Source organism: Manduca sexta, chromosome 2 (genome assembly GCF_014839805.1).
Source record: "Manduca sexta isolate Smith_Timp_Sample1 chromosome 2, JHU_Msex_v1.0, whole genome shotgun sequence".
In the NCBI taxonomy this organism is placed as follows: Eukaryota; Metazoa; Arthropoda; class Insecta; order Lepidoptera; family Sphingidae; genus Manduca; species Manduca sexta.
The window spans coordinates 2,166,549-2,187,286 of record NC_051116.1 but is presented as its reverse complement, the minus strand read 5'-3'; the positions used below and the strand labels follow the sequence as shown (position 1 = coordinate 2,187,286).

The 20,738-nt window shown below is 37.6% G+C and overlaps 3 protein-coding genes across 5 annotated transcripts in view; 1 reads left to right on the top strand and 2 right to left on the bottom strand.

Annotated features, from left to right (window-relative positions):
- LOC115450869 (dynein regulatory complex protein 8) overlaps positions 1-11,030 on the top strand; it is a 21,618-nt gene extending 10,588 nt beyond the window's left edge. For 2 of the 3 annotated variants that reach the window (XM_037437699.1, XM_037437693.1), the window contains exons 6-7: positions 10,282-10,417; positions 10,893-11,030. In XM_037437699.1, the coding sequence (XP_037293596.1) occupies positions 10,282-10,401 (120 nt within the window). In that variant the 3' untranslated portion in view covers positions 10,402-10,417; positions 10,893-11,030. The remainder of the gene's footprint in view (positions 1-10,281; positions 10,418-10,892) is intronic. The other variant, XM_037437702.1, reaches the window with a different exon arrangement.
- On the bottom strand, positions 2,892-10,112 carry LOC115450868. Its single transcript, XM_030179004.2, has 8 exons — positions 9,899-10,112; positions 8,470-8,565; positions 7,467-8,166; positions 6,643-6,722; positions 6,017-6,202; positions 5,293-5,445; positions 4,290-4,452; positions 2,892-3,839 (listed from the first exon to the last, which is right to left on the bottom strand). Exons 1-8 carry the CDS (start codon positions 9,986-9,988, stop codon positions 3,262-3,264), a joined length of 2,046 nt encoding a protein of 681 aa, XP_030034864.2. The 5' UTR covers positions 9,989-10,112; the 3' UTR covers positions 2,892-3,261.
- LOC115450867 lies at positions 10,781-20,738 on the bottom strand. Its single transcript, XM_037437680.1, has 8 exons — positions 20,442-20,738; positions 19,507-19,599; positions 16,275-17,025; positions 15,189-15,265; positions 13,498-13,671; positions 12,607-12,783; positions 11,785-11,953; positions 10,781-11,605 (listed from the first exon to the last, which is right to left on the bottom strand). The coding sequence occupies exons 1-8, from the start codon at positions 20,550-20,552 to the stop codon at positions 11,100-11,102; spliced, it is 2,058 nt and encodes a 685-aa protein (XP_037293577.1). The 5' UTR covers positions 20,553-20,738; the 3' UTR covers positions 10,781-11,099.

Below are 20,738 nucleotides of genomic sequence, written 5' to 3'. Positions count from 1 at the left end.
GAAAAACAGAAAAGAAATTAAGTAAAACAGAATGAATGAAGCAGATCAGTAAAATAAAGCAGTCAAATCAGACAGAATATCGAATATGTTCTGATGTAGTGTTACCAGGTGTCCCGATGTGCGCGGGATATCCCGGTTATCAGAGTTCTGGAGACGCGTCCCAATTTGCAACTGATTGGGACATTAAATGTCCCGAAAATCAATAGATTTATCAAAAGACATTATTTTAAAAAAATAAATAACGCATCACATCACTAGCCCTGTAGACATAGTTTTGTTTTGTTCTGTTGTTTAGAGATGCGACAGTACCGTGATTATGGTTCGATGTTAAAACAGAATTTGCGATTAAAACCAACATTAGCATGACATGCAGTATTTTTTTTGTGTCTCGACCTTCAACCTGGATCCCGATTTATTTTACCTGTTGCCCGATTTTAAACAAATAGGACCTAGTAACACTAATCCGAATGCTCATGGCTACAAACAGAATATGATCAGAAGGCTCATGATCACAGACAGAATATGATCAGAATGCTCATGACTACAGAAAGAATATGATCAGAATGCTCATGACTACAGACGGAATATGATCAGAATGGTCATGGCTACAGACAGAATATAATTAGAATGGTCATGACTGCAGACAGAATATGATCAAAAGGCTCACGGCCACAGACAGATCAGATTAAATAAATTAAACAGTTACGCACGTTCGCATTGTCAGCCTGAAGTGTTACGCCACCGATTTGACTACACATGACTCCAATCATTTCTGTCTCCAATGATTTAGTTTCTAAGAAAACACCCTCTCCAGTGAGCCAAGCAGCAGGCATAACGAAGTTTTTGTTATGAATGTCGTGAATCGTAGTAATGTACAGACATCAATTCCATACGCATTCCCAACATATTTACTTCAACAGACGTAGACGTTTGCCATGGTAACTAAATTCTGAGAATCTGGTAATTTTAATTTCGGCATTCAATGATACATCACAGGTTTATTCCGATAGTTCTCTTCACATTCGAATTCAATGTAACTTCAAATTATGCATTTGTGTAATCCCACTTCTGAATGTTAAAACGCTCTTTTTACAGTAAACATTATATTAGCAAAATAATTACAGAATACAATTTTAGACATTTTTTTTGACAACGTTCAACCAAAAAGAATAATAGAATAATCGCCGCGTGACATATCTTCTCTTCTGCCAGCCTGCGCGCGCAGCCGAATACTTCCGGAAACGCCCGATGTCATCGGCTAGGATAGCGGCGCGTAACAAATTGTCAGCTGTCGACAGAATGCGCGCGTGCATACATAGTTAAGACAGGACAACGTCTGTCGGGTCAACTAGTACATTAAGGGGTTAAGATATGTAAAACTCAACTTTATGTCGACTTTGGGCGTCCTGCAAAAAATAATGTAAGCATTCTTTGTATATATTTTTCAAGAAATAAGTAGTTTAGCTTATGGTCGTTTGCACAGCTGCGTATTTTTTTTATTAAACACGATACCGTGAATGAAATCATAATTAATATCTGCCAAAAATCGCTCAACGGTAAGAATTTTACATCGTTAACATTACGATATCTCTCTTATTTACTTGAGTTCATATATTCTGAAATAATTCTATACTCTATTTTTAAATACACACTGCTTATATTTTTTTGAATACCGTTATATATAACAAAATATTTAATTATTTTTATAAACGCCTACTCAAACAACAGCTTATAGTAACAGGAAAATTTGCGGTTACGCGCCGTCAGGCGCTCTAACAAATTGATGTCGACATCATTTCATCTAGGATATGTATATTATGTACTAAGTAACATTAAATATTTTAAAATATTATATACACTCTATTTAAAATTAGAAAACACAAATAAGAATTAAGAAATATTAACATGTGATTTGAACTTGGTCTAATTTATATTAAATGCCTTACCCTTCCATACTAAAGGTTTTTGACAAACTACAATATTTTTAGGTAACTATGTATATTTTGTCACTCGGTTACTAAGGAAATTTCGGTGTTGCGATATATTAGAATAATTGGAATTTAGGTGTGGGTGGATGTTTGAATTATTTTAATACAAATATTGATATTATGGATCAATGGTCACTAGACTTGCTGGCCACCATTTTGAATATTATTATTTTGGCCTCCGTTTTAAAGTCGATACCTGGACATGTTTGGACCACAAAACAAGAGTGTAGTACACACTAGAGCCGATTTTCGACTAGCAAGTTCTCGCAGTACTATATGGCATAAGAACTTTTAAACACATTTATCTTAGCGGAAATATTTTTATAAGTTTATACAAATGCGATTTTTAATTTAGTATGGAGACAGTTTGAGACCCTGAGAAGGATAAAGGTTCCCGGGAAAATATAAAGCATGCCTTTTATAACGGAAAACTTGAGCCCGAAGAACTTTATAACGCGGGCGGAGCTGCGGGCAAAAGCTAGTATATAATATTTTCAAACGTAACTTTGACATACCTAATATTTTGATAATCAAGGATGTAATTGTACAATACCGTGTAGCTACACGTACCGCCATCTAGTTAGCTTTTGTGTAGCGCCCAAGGTCAACGCTCAAGGGCACTGGCCTCACTTCCATTCTTAATAAATGAGCCAATGAGAAGAGCACTTGGTCAGTTGATGGTAAATTTTTTGAGTGTAAATATCATAGAAATCTCCATTTTGAAGATAGGTAAATAATAAAAAACACACACACATTACACCGGTATTTCTGAAAGGCTAGGCAGAGGTGCAAGGAATTCATTATTCGCCTGTGTGTACAGCACATGATGAGATAGGGGTGAGCCTATCGTCATATCGCGTACAAATTCTAGACTCGGGACTGAGAGAAAATAAAAAATATATATAATATGTATTTAATCATACTTATATTAACGCGTTTATCCCTTTCAACTCACAATCATCATTTTGGTATAATAAGTCACAAACCAAATCACAATCACTATACCACTTCTTATGCACGGCATAATATGAAAAATAAAACATATATATTCTAAATACCCAGTGTCGAGTTCAAAATGACTTATTTATAATATATCGAAGAGAATCAACAAATAATGTGTCTAAGTTGACACTACCCGCAATCCGATACTATTCCTTGGATAGATTTGCGATAAAAACATCTTTGTAAGTTACAAAATATTCCTCAGATCACTTTCAGCGAAATGTTGACTATTTTCATTGTCATTGAAAATTTGACAACAAATTATGTCACTTTAATTTGGTTTTACATCAGATGACTGTGCATCCTCTACCGCATCTACTGAATCCTTAATTTCTGAATTGCCTGTAGCTGCCTCTTTAACATCACCCTCTATCTTGGAATCTTCTGTATCAGTCTTTACTTGAATATCACTTTCCTCTTTTATGTCACCTATTTGATCATTGGTTCCTTCATTAGGATCACATTTTACATTTCCATCTATTTTATCAATTGCAATGTTACTTTCTTCATTTTTGTGTGCACTGGTATCCTCATTAGTTCCTTTGGGATCATGTTTATCATTCTGTGATTCGTTAAAATCAGTTTTTATTTCTTCAGTAACCAATATGGCTGTGTTTAAATCCGTTTCTCGGTCTTCAGCGTTTCGTATTGACGAGAGTAAATCGTCTATTTGATTATCCACATCAGATGAGATGTTAAGGCTATCGTCAGCTGATTTCGCCTCTTGTTTTTTTCGTTCGCTGAATGCGATACTGCGACGCTTCTTTTTAGTCACTTTCGGCCTAGTTTTGGTCTTTTCATTCGAATCTTTTTTTAATAGTCGAGCGGATATTCTCAAAAAGCAATGACCTGAAAAGGGCACAACCATATTTTAAAATAGCACGTCTCATTTAAGTTTGATAGACAGATGCTCAAGACGATAATAGTTTTTTTTTAAATTAGAGAGGATAACGATTCTAAATTATATAAAAATAAACCAAAATTTATTAAATTTATTAAAATTTAACTACTTTTCAAATTTAATCGCGGTTTTAATATTTTGGTTTTCTCAAGGTTTCAAAAGTTACAATATCTACCTACATTTTACGAATATATAACTTTTTAAATTTTAAATAGATATTGTAAATTTGACTTTGCGGATGAACAACACCTCAGTTTCCCCAATGACCATGAAGGCACGTCTTCGAAACGTCGGGAGAAAACCAAAATATTAAAACCGCGATAAGATTCGAAAAAGAGTTAAATTTTAATGTCTAACATTCACATAAACATGAGAAATCATTATTAAAAAATGATTACCAAAATCAGTTCCATTCTTCTTTAACAGTTGTTCTAGTCCAGTGCGGTCTCTAAACGATACGTAAACTAAATTCCTGACCATCTTGTTTCTCTTCACCCATATTGGCTTGAATGGCTCCAGAAACTGGCGGATCTTGGGCGGCAGTTTTGGATGTCCACGCACCTGTAAATCCGAAATTGTGTAGTAACTTATTCGGTCTTCAAAGAATCTGTTTGTATCTATCATTAAGGCATCGCACATTACGACTAAATATCTCCAAAGGGATAGGCAGAAGTCCAACCAAGGCACACATTTTCTTCCAAGTCTGATTCCTCCCATGATGTTATAGGGGGTGAGCCTATCGCCATATCGTACACAAATTCTAGACTCCGGATTGATATTAAGCAGAAAAAATATTTGACTATTATATTTCTTTCTCTTCTCACCATAGTAGGGGGCCACATATTTGCATAGGTGTATTAGCATGTGAAGTTATCAACAAATTATTATATAAAATACTCTTCATTGGGCCGGTGTCCAGCATCTACCATCAACTTTATTCTCAAGTATTAGACCCACTGAGAAAAACTCAATGTATTGCCTTATCTGGGATTGACAACTCAATATTCGCACAAATTTAATTATATACATATATTAAATGGTTCAGTCTTTTTCAGCAAAAATTTCCAATAAACCCAAATGATTACTGGTGGTAGGTCTCTCATATGTGAGAGTCTGCCTGGATACGTACCACTGCAATGTCTTTTTGCCGCCAAGCAGCAGAGTGGAGTCACTGTTGTGTTCCGTTTTGAAGGACACTGTAGCCAGTGTAACTACTGGACATAATGAGACTTAACATATGTCTCAGGTTGGCGAGCGCAGTGGAATACCCAACAATACTTTGTAATTCAAGATGTTGGATGGTGTTTCTACTGTTTATGGGCGGTCGTATCGCTTACCATCAGGCGAACGGTAAGCTCGTCTTGTCATTCAAAAGATAAGTATAGACTAAAAAATAAAGACCTTGGCGCAATATCTTGGTGCAAAAGCAGATTCCTCTTGGATGCCCACTTCCAACTTGTGCACGCCGCCCTCGTCCACATCCTTGGCGTTGGCCATGAGGCGCGTCCAAGTGTTTATGTACACCAAATCTAACCTGAGCAGCTTTAGTATCAGCTGGAATATAAATATAGTTATTATCTACATTATAATAATATCACCCCAGTATTATATACTGTCCCAGTGTTGGGCATGGGCCTCCTCTACTACTGAGAGGGATTAGGCCTTAGTCCACCACGCTGGCCTAGTGCAGATTGGTGGACTTCACACACCCTCGAAAATTCGTATAGAAAATTTCTCAGGTATGCAGGTTTCTTCACGATGGTTTCCTTCACCGTTAAAGCAAGCGATAATTCACAAAGAATACACACATATTTTTTTAGAAAAGTCAAGTGTGTTGCCCTTGGGATTTGAACCTGCGGACATTCGTACGAACTAGTCTATCGCCGCTTTCTACATTGTACTTGTGTACTATTGGTATTTATTAACATAAGTATATTAAATAGTAGATTATTGTAAACTTTCAAATAATTGTTTATTAACAATTCTGTCTCTCGCAATCGTTCTCAAAGAACGATTCCAATAACTTTTTTCGATCTATATAAAAATAGAGCAATCAAAGGGGTTCTACAGGTTTAGTGGGGTAATGACTGTACGTGCATAAAAGAAACTTTAAAACTAAACTTACGGGCACATTTCTAATCAACGCTTTCGGTAACTTTTGTCGTATTTTCTGATGAGTGTCCCACTTCCATTGTCTTATCTCTTCGGTGTCGTTTTCATTTTCTTCAAACATGCTCGGATCCACTGATTCCTTCGCGAGTCTTCGCGCCTTTTCTTTTTCTTTTATTTTTGGATTGTGTATTATCTCAAGCTGGGAAATATTTCATGAAGATTACAAAGGTTTTGTCTTTCGTTTAATATGTGTACTTACAAAGTTATTTGCTAATTATAGCAGGTACCAAGACTGCAAGAAGCCAAAGCAGAAATAATACTCCGTAACTCTGAACTAGTTCTTAAAAAGAGAACACTGTTAACCAATTTCTCTAATGCTAAGCGACACTTTTTATATTAATTTCACACAAATCCTTGAGGTCTCCATAAAATTCTAACAAACAGCCAAACATAATCACAAACTTGTACATATATGCTAATATTAAAAATAAGTCATTTAATCAGTCTGTTATGTTCCTAAATCACTGGTTTTAATGAAATTTGGTATAGACTAAACTTGAACTACAAGAAAGGAAATAGGCTACTTTCGCGGAGTTATGATATAAGTAAGACTGCACGTATCTTGGGCAGACAACATACCTTGCGGAATATTTCGCGTAATTCCGCATTCAGCACCTTTCCCACTTCATTCTTGATGTAATTTGCCGGATTCATTGGAGCTGAAATAAATAGAAATGTAGAATAAATTAATTTACATGGACAAAATAATTTATATTAAGATCTTCTTCAAATTGCTGTTATCTTACTGTAAATCATTGATTCCCAAAGTGGTCCAGGTGGACCCCCGGTGTCAATGTTGGCGTGTTAAAAAAATGGGGGTTCATAATGCGTAAGCGGGCGTTCAAGGAAATATAAAAATTTATCTGGTTTGATAGTATAGAACTAAAATGTTGGCGTGACTTCACCTATCAATGTAGGCAGATAATATTGATGAGTGTCGTAAGACACAGTAACCCAAACAAAACCAACAAAATTTTAAAATTGGTATATGAGCGTACATTATAGCTATAAGTTATAGTATTTAAAGTATTGTAATCGTAGTGTTAAATCTGCTGGAAAACCTAATAAATAAATAATAAATGAGGATAAAAGTTTGGGGATCTCTGCTCTAATTGTGGATTCAGCACTCAACACAACACTGTTGGTGTTGGTAGGATGTTTTCATCTGCTGAGTTAACATTGTTTGACTGCACAAAAGGTATAAAATACAATCATTGTACCCTGCACAAGTAAACGATCAGCCTGTGCATACCAGCAAACAGGCTGCCATAAATGTGTAGACTGCTGAGCGATAATCATCTCTCATCGATACTCTATTTCAACACTACTCCACTTCCCTGCTTCCCTTTGTTGTTCCAGTATTAAAAAACAATACACAAGCAAAGGCAGTATAACAATGTTACCTGCAATAAAATCTTCGTTCAGTGGGGGCTTCAGTTCTTGGGGGCTTGGATGGTTGATTTCATTGTGTCGGATTTCGTCCTTCATCACTTTCTTCAGGAATAACGTGTCCTGATTAATGGGGTATTTATCCCGATACATCGTAAATATTATCTGTCCATGTGCTACAAATTTATTCATCATCAGAGACCTCAGACGTCCCCTTATAGCCGTCTTTAATGCGACCAAAAATTTACTGTCGCGCAAATTAGACTCGAACTGTGGGTCATTAGCGTAGTTCTCTTTTATCTCCTTTAATATGGACCCAAGGGCTAACTCAAGCCGACCCTTAACCTTGACACTGGGCTCCCTGTCTGGCCGCAGCATGAACTGTTCATCCACGATGTTTTTCTTAGGAGGCACCACGGGGACGGGTTTGTTAGCGCCTTTGCCTCGCTTTTTAGGCGGCTGAGGGCCAAGTCGGGATCCAAAGCTTTGGATTACGTTACCCTTGCGTGAAACGTGTTTAGCGCTCGCGCCGTGTGGCCAGCTGTCATGGACGCTAGACGGACTGGATGCTGGACGCTTCCTAGCTGAGCTCAGTGGGATGTAGTCTAGCCCTCGAATAGTGTCATCGTAGAAACACACATTCTTGTCAGCCCCACTGGGCCCTGGTGCGTCGTACATTTCTTCATAACGAGGCTTGTCGAACGCGTACTTTCTCTGAAATTAGAATGGTTAGTGTGTAAAGAATTCTCAAGACCTGTCTATACTTCTGCAAGGAAATGAAGGGTCAGAAATTTGTGATTACTAATTTTCATTGAAGTGCACTGCCAATGTAGAGCTAGGATATGTGTGGGTGGGAATATTTTACACTCATAACAAACACCATAATGACCAAAAATTTAAGAGATCAGTTAGTTTTTTGGGTCATCTGTCACAAAATATTATTGAATATTTCAATAAATTAGCCACATTACAGGTAGTAATGGTGGCATGAATACAGTACTTGTAAGTAAAAGTTACCTGTTGGTCGTACATTCTCTGGTTTTCCAGCATCAGTTGTTGTTGTTCGATCATCTCTCTTTTCTGCTTCAGTAGTTCAAGCTCCATATCTATGTTCTATTGCAAACACTTCACATAAATATCATTGTTTACAATGTAAAATCAAAATGTGATACCTATGCATTTTTTCAAATGACTTGAGAAAATAAATAATTCACAAAGAATACATATTGCCACTTTTTTTGTATCATGTTATTTTAGCTGTTTAATGCAAGACCTCAACAATGCAGTTGTGCTGTTAGCAGTAGCTTACCATCAGATTGGCCATTATCTTGTAGTTAGAAATGTCATGGCCCATCAGACAGAGTAAATATCTTTACTGTTACTCAGGCAAGAGTTGCATACAGTTATTGCCATCAATAATCTTCCAATGATCTTGAATTTAGAAATAGGGGACCGGCCTATGCTTGATTTTGTACATTATTCTATATGTAATTGTTAATAATACGAAAAAGAAGCACTCCTGCGAAAACTGCATAAAAATTGGTAAAAAAATGAGCGAGTTATTCATATATAAAATATTGTAATTTGCAGAAGTGTGCGCGATGTGGGGATATCGCTTCATCTCTTTCTTTCGCACGCGTCGTAATTCCCGATGACGTCACATGTGGGTATTTCGTCTCTTTTCTGTTTCTTGTTAATTACCCCTTCCACCGAAATTCAAAGGCTTATAACTTTTTGAATTTTTACCGGATTTTAATAATTCCTTCCGTCTTATAATTTATATTACGCAAATATTTGATAATAGTAAAGTACAAAAATGAGTCCGGTCCCCTATTGTCTCACATGTGCAGATTTACATTTTTTTTAATACCTTTTTTTTATCTTGGACATGATTGCTTAGATGAGGTGATTATCCCTTATCGATACAGGACAAATTTCCTCACCATCATACATGTTAAAATGGGGAAATTCCTAATTTCTTTTCAAGGATTGTATATACAAAGGAAGAAATTTATTTCCTCTAACCGCTGTTTTCATAAACAATACCAAATGCTACTACGACCTATCTCAACAATGGACCAAACAGAACTCGGACCAGAAAGCCTTTTTGACATGCTATCAAATGAATTATTTTGATTTGTTATACAACAAAATGTTGAGGATAGATAGGTAACAGAGTTGCTCCAATAACAATAGGTAAGACCTTGCACATTGGTGCTTTGAAGCACGAATAAATTGAAGTGGTATGTATGTATTTTTCATATCCTTGACTTCGTAACTTTTATTCACGACATATTGATTTAATGTCATTATATGATAATATAACGAGGAAAGGGTAATTTCTAGTATAAATCATACTTTTGCCGAATCACATTTACGTGATTTATTCTGATAAATTACTTATAGTTGGGTAAATGTGGTGGCTAGGCTCTCTGTCGGCATTTACCTGCATACGTTCAGATATAAGCGGCTCTACTTGTCCCAGTCTCGCAGGCTGGTTACGGCCCCGACCACGTATTCTTCCGCCTCGTCTCATGTTGAAACAATAGTTATTTATCAAGTAAAATTACTAACTTTGAAATACCGATTTCAAAATGTGACAATACAAAATGTGCATTGGCGTGAAATGTCAAAATTGAAGTGCATTTGACAGTTTGACCGCAGTGTAGCTAGCAGAGATTATTTATTTTGGCCATGGGTATTAATATTTTCAGCTACTATGTAATATAACATGTGTTGTGATAACTGAATGTGATAGACTCTGTTTATCCAATCCTTTTCCCTATCCCTTCAAATTCCTGTAGAATCCACAATCCTTTGACCCTACAGGTAGCACCAAAGGACGTGTACAACATCGCAGATGCAGTGCAAGAAGAACGCAGGAGACTGGAGGCCGCTGCACCTAAAAAGAGACGCGCATCTTCTTTATTGCGTGCTGCGCAACACTAACAATATTTATTCCTTGGTATTATATTACGTTTCCATCTGCTCCTATTCCTGCCTATTTATTTTATTTAGTTATATACCAGAGGGGCCAAAAGGTTTACTCTACAAAACGTAGGTATCGGGATTAACCCAAAATGTGTCTAAAATTGCCAAAACATTATTAACACCTTAGCCAACCTAAGGCTCCGGGCAAGATAATAAAAACTCCTTAGCCCAAATCGTGCCTGGCGCCTGAGAGTTGCCTGTTCGCCGTTCACCAGTAAATTTTGACTATCAAAGTAACATCCAACAACATCCCCTCCAGTGAATAAAAAATCAAGAAAAAATGTATTCGGTGTTTTAGAAATGTAACTATCCATTATTACAAAAAATGAAATTCCAGTTTATCTTCTATATATACGTTTTAATGCACATATCAGTCTATACAGAAAATGATACATATTTTTATTTATTTTCATTTTGATAATAATTATATTATATTCATTATGTTTCAGGTGGAAGAAGACGTCGTCGAGGCGCCTAAAGCGGAAAAATAAATTCAAATACTCAACAGGAACCAAAATACTCAAAATCAATTTTCTTATAATTAAACCCCATTGCAAATCCCAATATTAAAACTAGTAAAATGACAATCAAATTGTTTCATTTTCATTTTGTGCTTCTTGTCAGAGTTTGCATGGGTTATTAAATCAAGTTTGATTTCATTCTTTTGTTTCTTCATTCGCAGACGAATCTTTTGTAACATCATTAGTCCCTACATTCACATTGTCTTCAATTGCACTATCACTGTTTGCAGTTTGTAAATTATCTGTTGCTTCATCAATATTTTCAGCAGTAGGTTCATTCTGCTCATCATTAGGATTATTAACTTCATTTTGTTCACCACACTCATTAATATTTTTTGAAGATTCAACAATGTTCTCAGTTTGCGGTTCCTTTCCATTTTCTTCTTTTGTACATTTTTCGTTTTCTTCCTCTTTTGGGTCAGATCTAATTCTTTCATTAATTGTTGCTTGTTCGTCTTCCCTTCTAATGGATGAAAGTAGATCGACTATCTGATTGGACAGTTCAATGGCTACAGCATCCTTTTCATTGGACTCTGATGGTTGATTATCTGTGCCTGTATCAACATTTTCGTTTTCTTCATTTTTCTGACTTTGAACTGGGTTGACTTTTCCACTTATTTTAATATCTAAAGTACATTTACCTGCGAAGTACAAAAAAAATATTAATATACATATATCGCACCGCACTAGAGATGTAACACACCTACATTTCGCCAGCTATGTTTGGTTTCATTAATTTAGGGGCGAGTTTCTTGCCAGTTGTAAATTTAACAGAAAAATTGTGCTGTTAATAGTCATATAATTAATAAGAACTCCTTACCAACTTTCGCGCCATCTCGCGATAAAAACTTATAAAAGCTATCCTTATCCCAAAATGTAACAATAAGTAAATTCTTCATTTTCTTATGCGTTTTAACTGCTTGCGGTTTGAATGAATCCAAAAATGGCCGCATTACCTCTCGGTCTGGCAAATTGGGGAGGCCGCGTACCTAAAAATCATTTTAGTAACATAAGTTTTTATCAAGTTAGACTCCAATAACATAATTCTTAATACATATAGGGGGAAAGGAAGACTGCCTGACAGAGAGCATAGTGCATGGCGCCACCATGCCGCGGCTCCGGGTTAGCCGCGGCCCGCTCTGAACCCGTATTCGTAACTTGAACCCTAACTGTTACTTATATTACAAATGCAAAGTTTATACCATAAATAAATCTTTTAAATTAACATTCAGGTACTGTTTATGCTGAATAACTAGTCAATGAAACTTTAATTCCGAAATTAATTCAGGCAAGTGAGGCCGCATGTTAAATAGAGTAGATAAATATATCTTGCAGGCACCATAATAATAGTAATCAACTAAAGTATGTTTAATTAAGGGACCGTTCAAGTATTACGTAATGCAATTTGAGGAGAAGGGAAGGTCTAGCAAAACGTTACGATGCGTTACAGGGGCGGGAGAGGGTGTTCGTGCAATGCGTTACGTAACATCGGTTTTTCTATTTTAAGAATAAAAATAGGGCATAAACTACTCAAAAAACTTCAAAAAGCGTTACGTACTACTTGAACGGCCCCTAACCTACTTCAAAAAAGAGAAGGTTCTATGTTAGACTGTAAGATTTTTTCTTGCATTATATTATATACCTTCGCAAAGAATTGTGTTGGTTCTGGGTCATCACAGATTTGCATAGTTTCTGGCTCTTCCAAATCACCTGTCACCACTTCACCGCTGACGGTTGGATCCATCTTTAACGTCGTGGCTAGCAGAGATGCTTTGGTGGAGATGTACTCTGGGTCCATGTTAAGTATTGTAGTGAGGATCTGAAATTAAATTATAATTTTTTTTTATTGCTTTGAATGACGAGACGAGCTTGCCGTTCGCCTGATGGTAAGCGATACAACCGCCCATAAACAGTCGAAACACCATCCAACACCTTGAATTACAAAGTATTGTTTGGTATTCCACTGCGCTCACTATCCTGAGACGTGAGATGATCCAGTGGTGGCTTTAGTAGATGGCGAATGGAATTACCGTCTGGACCCCACGCTTGTAAGTGCATAAAGAAAAAGCACTATCCCCCTTCGGCAATCGGGTAAAAGGCCTCGCAAAGCTCTACCGCCCTACATCGTATTAGCTATGGCCTTTACTATAAGAAGAACTACCACAAGGACTATATTTTCTGTTGACATAGCACTGTGCATTACAGTTGTGTTTCATATTGAAGGACATTGCGACCGATGTACTAAATCTCTAACAGCTGTTACTCCATAGCTGTCAAATTAAAAGCCAAGAGTTGCCAGACCACAAAAATCATAATTTAAATATAGCAGTAATTTTGACTGTTGCAACAAATGAAATTGACTGTAGATCATTCCAAACTTCATGCCACTATGAAATGCCATACGAAATTATAGCCTGACCTTATTTGCTTTTTTGTTACAAAGGTAACAATGTCAGTACAAGAAATGAGTTCTAGAATTTTTTACATGACGAAGTTCTGATATTCTTTCTGTTTAGATTATACTAACACTTACCGGTATGTAATATTGTATGGCAGAACGCGTTCTATCATGTATAAGAGCGGCAAGGTCTATTTTCCACTTCTTCTTTTTCCCTTGTTCCTTAGTTGGTACATTAACTGGCTTTTCTGTATCCACGCCTCCCAATTCACAAGATTCTTCAATCGGTGGATTGTACATCTCACGAATCTAAAAAAATCACAACACTATATTGTATTTACAGAGTTATTTTGACATCGCGTTACTAAATGAAACCACATAGGTACTTATCTACTTGGAATTAACATTTTACAATAAGTTACTTGATCCTTAAATGTAAAATAAAAAAGTGTAAGTTTCAAACAAAATAAATATTAATAAAAAGTGATTTTAATTTCACGCGCCCTAAAGCCACTACTACTACTCTTTTTTTTTTTTTTTTGTTTTCGCGGAGAAAGTGTCTTATGACTACCGCTCAGCCTTCGTGGGGGGCGACTGAGCGGTTATGTTGGGGTCACCGTGCCTTACGACCCGGCATTGCGCCGCCTGGATTTGATGTCGACCTTCAGGCGACCGCCGGGCCGAGTCCCTAACCTATGTACAACGCACGGCATACCAACTAAAACTCCGCGGTGGCCCTCTTCGGCGCATTAGGGACGACTGCGAGCTTCCTCTGACGGAAATGTCTAAGTCTGCTTCCACAGCCGCCCCTGCGCGGTGCCGCCTAGTGCGGCCCGTCTCCCTGTGGGGGGAGGGGCTCAGGAGCCCCACGCACCGAAGGACGCCCTCGGCGTCTACGGCAGCATGAGGCCAACTGCACACTGCCGTCCATCCCGGGGGTCAACCGAAAGATGTGCAAAAATGCACAAAAATGCACTAGGGCGGACAGCCCCTGCTGCCCGCCGACGACTCCCATCGTGGCCCCTATTAGTCGCCTTTTACGACAGGCAGGGGATACCGTGGTGAAATTCTCCAAACGCCCCCAATCCACAGGGCGGGAGACGCCGGTCAGTCGTCCACCCGGCGCCTCCTACGTCTCCTCTGACGACGGGAGGGATCCTCTCTCTCCCGATCCCTCTCGGCACTCTCCTTCTGCGAGAGGACCACCTCGCAGAAGTGGGCCACCGCACGCCAGGCCTCCCGGCTGCCGACCATGGAAGCGATCACAGCCGGCAGCGAGAGGTCTCCTCCGACGACTGAAACGAGAGCGCTGCGCTCCTCGTCCCAGGCCATTACTACTACTCTAAGAGAATTAGATGCAGCGGCAACATCATAACTTCAGTCAGAAATACACTCGCGTACACGCTATATTCGCATTAAACTACAAAATAATCAAAAAATTAAATTGCGAATAAATACGAATGGCTGAATGTTAGCAAAGTGACAAGTTGCATTGAGTGGATTTGTACAACGCTCCATGCTACATCTTGGAAAAGGTTATGATAAATGTTATAAAAAAGAATTACACTATTAAGAAGATTAATGAACACAATTTGCCGGTGGCAGGATATATCTTATATCCGCCCAGATAGCGACCACTGTACACGACGTGTTAAAACCCGCCACAGTAGCGCACATAAGTGTGTCACATTCCAGGATCCGCCTGTGTATATTCGGTTCTAACAGGCCGGCATAATTGTGACGACTGTCGAGGGGTAATCATTTCTTCACTTTGCCGTGCCTGTATGAAAAAAATACAATTAATATTATTCTTTTTGTTAACTTACTTCGTTAAACATTTTCCTTAATTTGGCGCCGACATATCTCTGCATTCTCTTCTTGAAGAAGTTCGGACATGGCATGCCTGCGAATGGAATAATCATTTTGGGAAAAATATACCATGCTTGGCTACCTAATATGAGAGAGTATGACAATAAAATGTTTTACAATGAACGATATTTCATATTATATTCACGCGACTACACACACAGAGGCGTAGAAAGAGATTCTCCTACTACAGTGCATCCAACATTTTTGACATTTTTTTTTCATTCCGTGACGTGACAGGGAAATTTTTATAAATAACGAATTTGGGTACTGACCAGTTGGTAGTTTTTTTTTAATTCTAAAATCATATAAATTCACTTTATGATTTGATTTGAAAATCTAGTACATTCGATTAAACAGTCTTATAAGTACCCAGAAGGAATGGAGAATTTGCACTTATAAATACACATTTATTTAAAAATTAACGCAAAATATAAGCAAGTCATGAAATTCGCAAATCTGGTTATTTATATTGTCCGGAATTTGTACTGTAAAAGATTATAAAAGATAATGTTCATTACCAAATCCATAAGAAATTATTAAAAAAACAAAAACTTAAGCCGCGTACAACTCTTGCGCTTGCGCGTGTTTATACAAGTATAGATTTGTGCGCCAACCCGCGAACTGCGATGCATGCGGAATCGCTGCAAAGGCATTTTCCAAAGCAGATTAAGTGCTTCGAAAAATTCACAAGCCTTCGGAGCGAGTTAAAAATCACGCGATATCGCTATATTTAGGTCCAATTCGCACGCCATAATCACGCAATATCGCGTGACAGTCCGTGCCGCGTACGAGCAAATTAGGCGACACTGCCCAAGGAACATGACAATACATCACACCCATCACATAAAAGTATTTTTATTGCAATAAAAATAATTTTACTATTGCAATGGACATGATGTTTGACCCGTCTGAGTCAGTGTATCATATGTCAGTAACTCAAAGCCACCGACATAATCACAAACACACTCGTCGATTTTTAGCCAAAAAGGACCTCATACAAAACCCGAATTATTTTTGTACGAGTTGTGAAATAGAAAATGTACCTGCGCGCGGTGCCTCCGTACTGGGATCGGGTTCAGCGCCGGTTGGAGGCTCGCGGATCTCGCCTTTCGACGCCGCATCCACAAGCTCCTTGTCGGTTCTCATTGGGAACCTCTTGCGGTACTGATCCACTATCTCGACATAATTGTCGACGTACTTGTTCATGATGATCTTTCTTATGCGACTGCGCAAGGCCTTTTTCAATCTACGCGTGTAATAAAGCCGCGTCACAGTGCGTCCGTATTGGTGCGAGTTGGCGAACTTCTGTTTCATCTGCTTTAAGAGGAACCCAACACCGAGCTCAAGCAGGCCGTTGAGTGCAGTGGAGGGTTCTCGGTCCGGTCGTAACGTGTACTTCTCGCGGTCTTTATTCGCGGGTCTATTTTTGGGATCTTTCTGCGGCAAGATGACGGGCGGGGGGGAATCGGGTCTCGCGCGTTTACGGGCATTCGCTGGTTGCCGGCTGGGGCCTGCCTGCGTGGCACTCGTTTGTGATTGCGCCGGCCTGGGGCCCAATCGGGACCCAAACGACTGTACCACGCCGCCCCCGCGAGAGCCGAACCGTTTGGCGCCCGAGCCCCGCGGCCAGCTGTCGTTGGCCGGCCGCTTCCTGGCCGAGTTAAGCGGGATATAATCCTGCTCGTCGGCGGGATCGTCGTAGAAACGCGCGAAATTCCGATTCAACCGACTTGGCCCCGGTGAGTCGTACGAACTTTGCTCGTAATAACGAAATTTATCGTTCTGAAACTGCCTCTGAAATAAAAACTCCATGACAATTAATTATTTAAACATTTTGCCCACCATAGTAAGTGATGCTAACAGTAGAATTTAGGTATCACTGGAGACTGTCAATGGTTTGTTTAGGACCAACAAATCTTGGTAGTCATTAAATTAAGTGCGCCCAGAACACAACATTGTTGAATTTGAGAGATGTTCTCATGATTAACGATCAAACACATTTAGGGAACTAAATTCATTTTTAGCATAACCAAATTTTTTATTAGATGATCAGCAAATATATGAGAATTGCGTGTTCAAAAATTATACTAAAACACATGACGTATTAAAGTACATTTTTCAACAAAAAAATATTTCCTACATTACTTGACTAGTACATTGCTTATGTACCTTAACATAAAATACAAAAAGGGCTGACTCATTGACCCAACAACCTAAGCCCTTTGAACTTGAAGACTGAAATTTACACTGAGGTTTCATAGCTATATTGTCAGGCATAGTGCAATACCACATAACTAATACTGGAAAATACTACCTGAAAGCGGCGATAGCCTAGTTGGGTGTGGAACGGACTGCCAAGACGAATGTCCGCAGGTTCAAATCCCAAGGGCACACCTCTGACTTTTATAAAAAATCATGTGTTTATTCTTTGTGAATTTATCGTTCGCTTTAACGGTGAACGAAAACATCGTGAGGAAACCTGCACATCTGAGAAGTTCTCTATAGGAATTTCGAAGGTGTGTGAAGTCTGCCAATCCGCACTAGGCCAGCGTGGTGGACTAAGGCCTAATCCCTCTCAGTAGTAGAGGAGGCCCGTGCTCAGCAGTGGGCAAGTATATAATACAGGGCTGTTATTTTTATTACTACCTGAAAAAAATATTTTTTCAGGGACGTCTTAAGACTAAAGTTGTTACTCAATTTGGCTTTTTTGCTAGCTTAGCTTGGATGCTAATTATACAGTACATCATCTATGCCGACAATATGAATGAATTAATTAAAATGAGTTTATTTTAGGAAATAATTGCAATTTTGTTTTATTTTACTTTCATTTTTTCCAATCTGCCTGTGTTTAGGCATTAAGCTAGAGTTTAGTGGCTTAAGAATTTATTATTTTAAAGATTAAAATAAATAAAGGCTTAAGAAATAAAATATAAACTCTAAATGGGTAAATTGAATGTAATTCCTGAGGGAACATAATGTTTTCTATAAAAACATTTTTAACTCTGTTAAAATGAATAGGCAGTAACATTAACAAGTACTAGTATTTGTTCTTGTTATCAAAATTTGGTACTGATAGGACAAAGAAATCATTGTTCATCTTAGTGACATATTGAACAGGAAAACTGAAAGAGAATAGGCATAGGGAACAATACTATTGCACAATATTTTATAAAAGGAGACGGGCGAAATTGGGCTTGACTGTACACTTATGAAACATTTATCAATATTCTTCTTCTATTTTTATATCAGCCATTAAAAAATATTAGATTGTATTACAATGGGAAAATAAAATATTTTTTATTATGCATAAGTAACTGACTTCCGGTATCGGGAATATCAGGCTGTCTATTATTAATGTATATTATTATTGTTATTTGCTTTCTGTACTTCTGCGCAAGTGAATGTTTTTGGTTTGATATTTTTATTTTAACGACTATGGCTTTTCGAGAATATTTTGACGATTGCTGCTTTAATGAACTACCCACGCTTATTCAACAACCGACTTTGATTTCTTGCTTGCTCGCCTGATATTGCTTGTTCTACCGGATTTTGAAAAATAACGATGAACCATCAACACCATTGTGTTAATTGTAGCATAGCTACATGGCGTTGTAACACTAAAGGAATTCGTTCAATAGAAAACGAAATAGTTCTTTCATTAATATAAAAACAGTGTAAACTCATGCCTGATCCCATGAAGGAGTAGATAAAAGAAGATTTGCAACCTACACTTAGTTTCATCTTGCGATAAGTACCTTTATATCGGTCCTCGTCGATCCCATACGATAATTTCAATTCTGGTTATTATCTAAGTCAGCTGCGCATTAGTCAACACGGCAATCCAATGGACAATAATTAGGTGCTGTGAACATCTTGTGCTATCGGGTAAACACAAAGATATTCACAGAAAATATTTTTTTTACGCTATTTTCTATAGCGATTATTTCTTTACTCCCATTGAAGAGATAATTTTTTTTTCTAATTTAGTAATGGTTATATTATTCCTATAAAATAATGCATAAATCATCTCTGTAACACCAAGCCCAAGGTTCTATGAAGTTTCGCCTATCTCCTTTATATTCTACAAACAATGGAATAATCAATACTCAAATTATCTTTGTCAAATGAATATTGACACACTTCCTTCTAAAAATCATCAACAGCCACAGGATATCCACTGTTGAACAAGGACCTCCCCCAAAGACTTCTAGACAACCTATTGGAAGCGACCCACATCCAGCACTTCCTGTAATTTTTATTAGATCATTTACATACCTGACTATACATTATCTGGTTCTTGAGTATGTGTTGATGTTGTTCAATCATCTCCCTTTTCTGTTTCAGTAGCTCAAGCTCCATGTTTATGTTCTAGTGTAAAATAATATAAAAGTTATATACAATGATTGGTGAATCTTTGTAAATATTATTAGTTTTTTTTCATTTTATTAAGCTAAATTTAGACTACAATGTTTCAATTATTCTATTCACAATGCAACACTTTAAGTCTTACATTAAAATTTGCAGTAGTCAGCTTCTCATGACTGTTTACATGTTAATAATTGCTTGCAAAGGACTTCTGCAAGTTTTGTTGCTAATCTAAATCCTGCTGTATAATTATATCTAGATAAATATTATATATAACTCTGGAAATGGAATCGTTGTCCTCCAAACCCCTTTTAACTGATAAAAATGTTACGTCTTATTCAGTTATATTATATACTAGCGACCCGCCCCAGCTTCGCACGGGTGCAATGCTGATACTAAATACACTACAGAAAAACTGTGAATGTTGTATATAAAAACATAACAGCCCGCTCTGGCTTCGCACGGGTATAACGTAACAAAATAACAGTATTTCTCCACTATTTAATGCATGTTATTATACATATAAACCTTCCTCTTGAATCACTCTATCTATTAAAAAAACGGCATCAAAATCCGTTGTTTAAAGATTAAGCATACAAAGGGTCATAGGGACAGAGAAAGTGACTTTGTTTTATACTATGTAGTGATTACGAGTCCTTATTTTAAAGTGATGATGAGGCGCAGTCTATTATTTTTATTTGTTAAGATTCTCAGAAATTAATTGTTACACCGGACTATTTTAAACGCAGGCTAAACAAATACGTATCGGTTGATTTTATATTAAACTACGAAATTAAAGTATTGATGATATAGCCAACAGGAATGCTGACCCAAGGGCTACTCACTTCGATCTCATTATTTTCAAAAGGTTTTACTTTCATCAGCGGTTGTATGTGTCTCGGCGGCTGCCCTCTGCCACGGCCTCGCGATCTTGCATTCCTTCCGCCACGTTTCATAATGGTTTATCACAACAACTTGTATTATTTGGCTTATTGGCGTCAGCGAAGAGTTATACACTGTTAAATATATGATGGGATAAATGAAACACGCTGGTATCAAAATCAGATCAAAATCCACATCAGATCCACATGCAAAAACCGAAGTCAGAACCGAAGTTCTACAAGATTGTCTACAAGGGACCG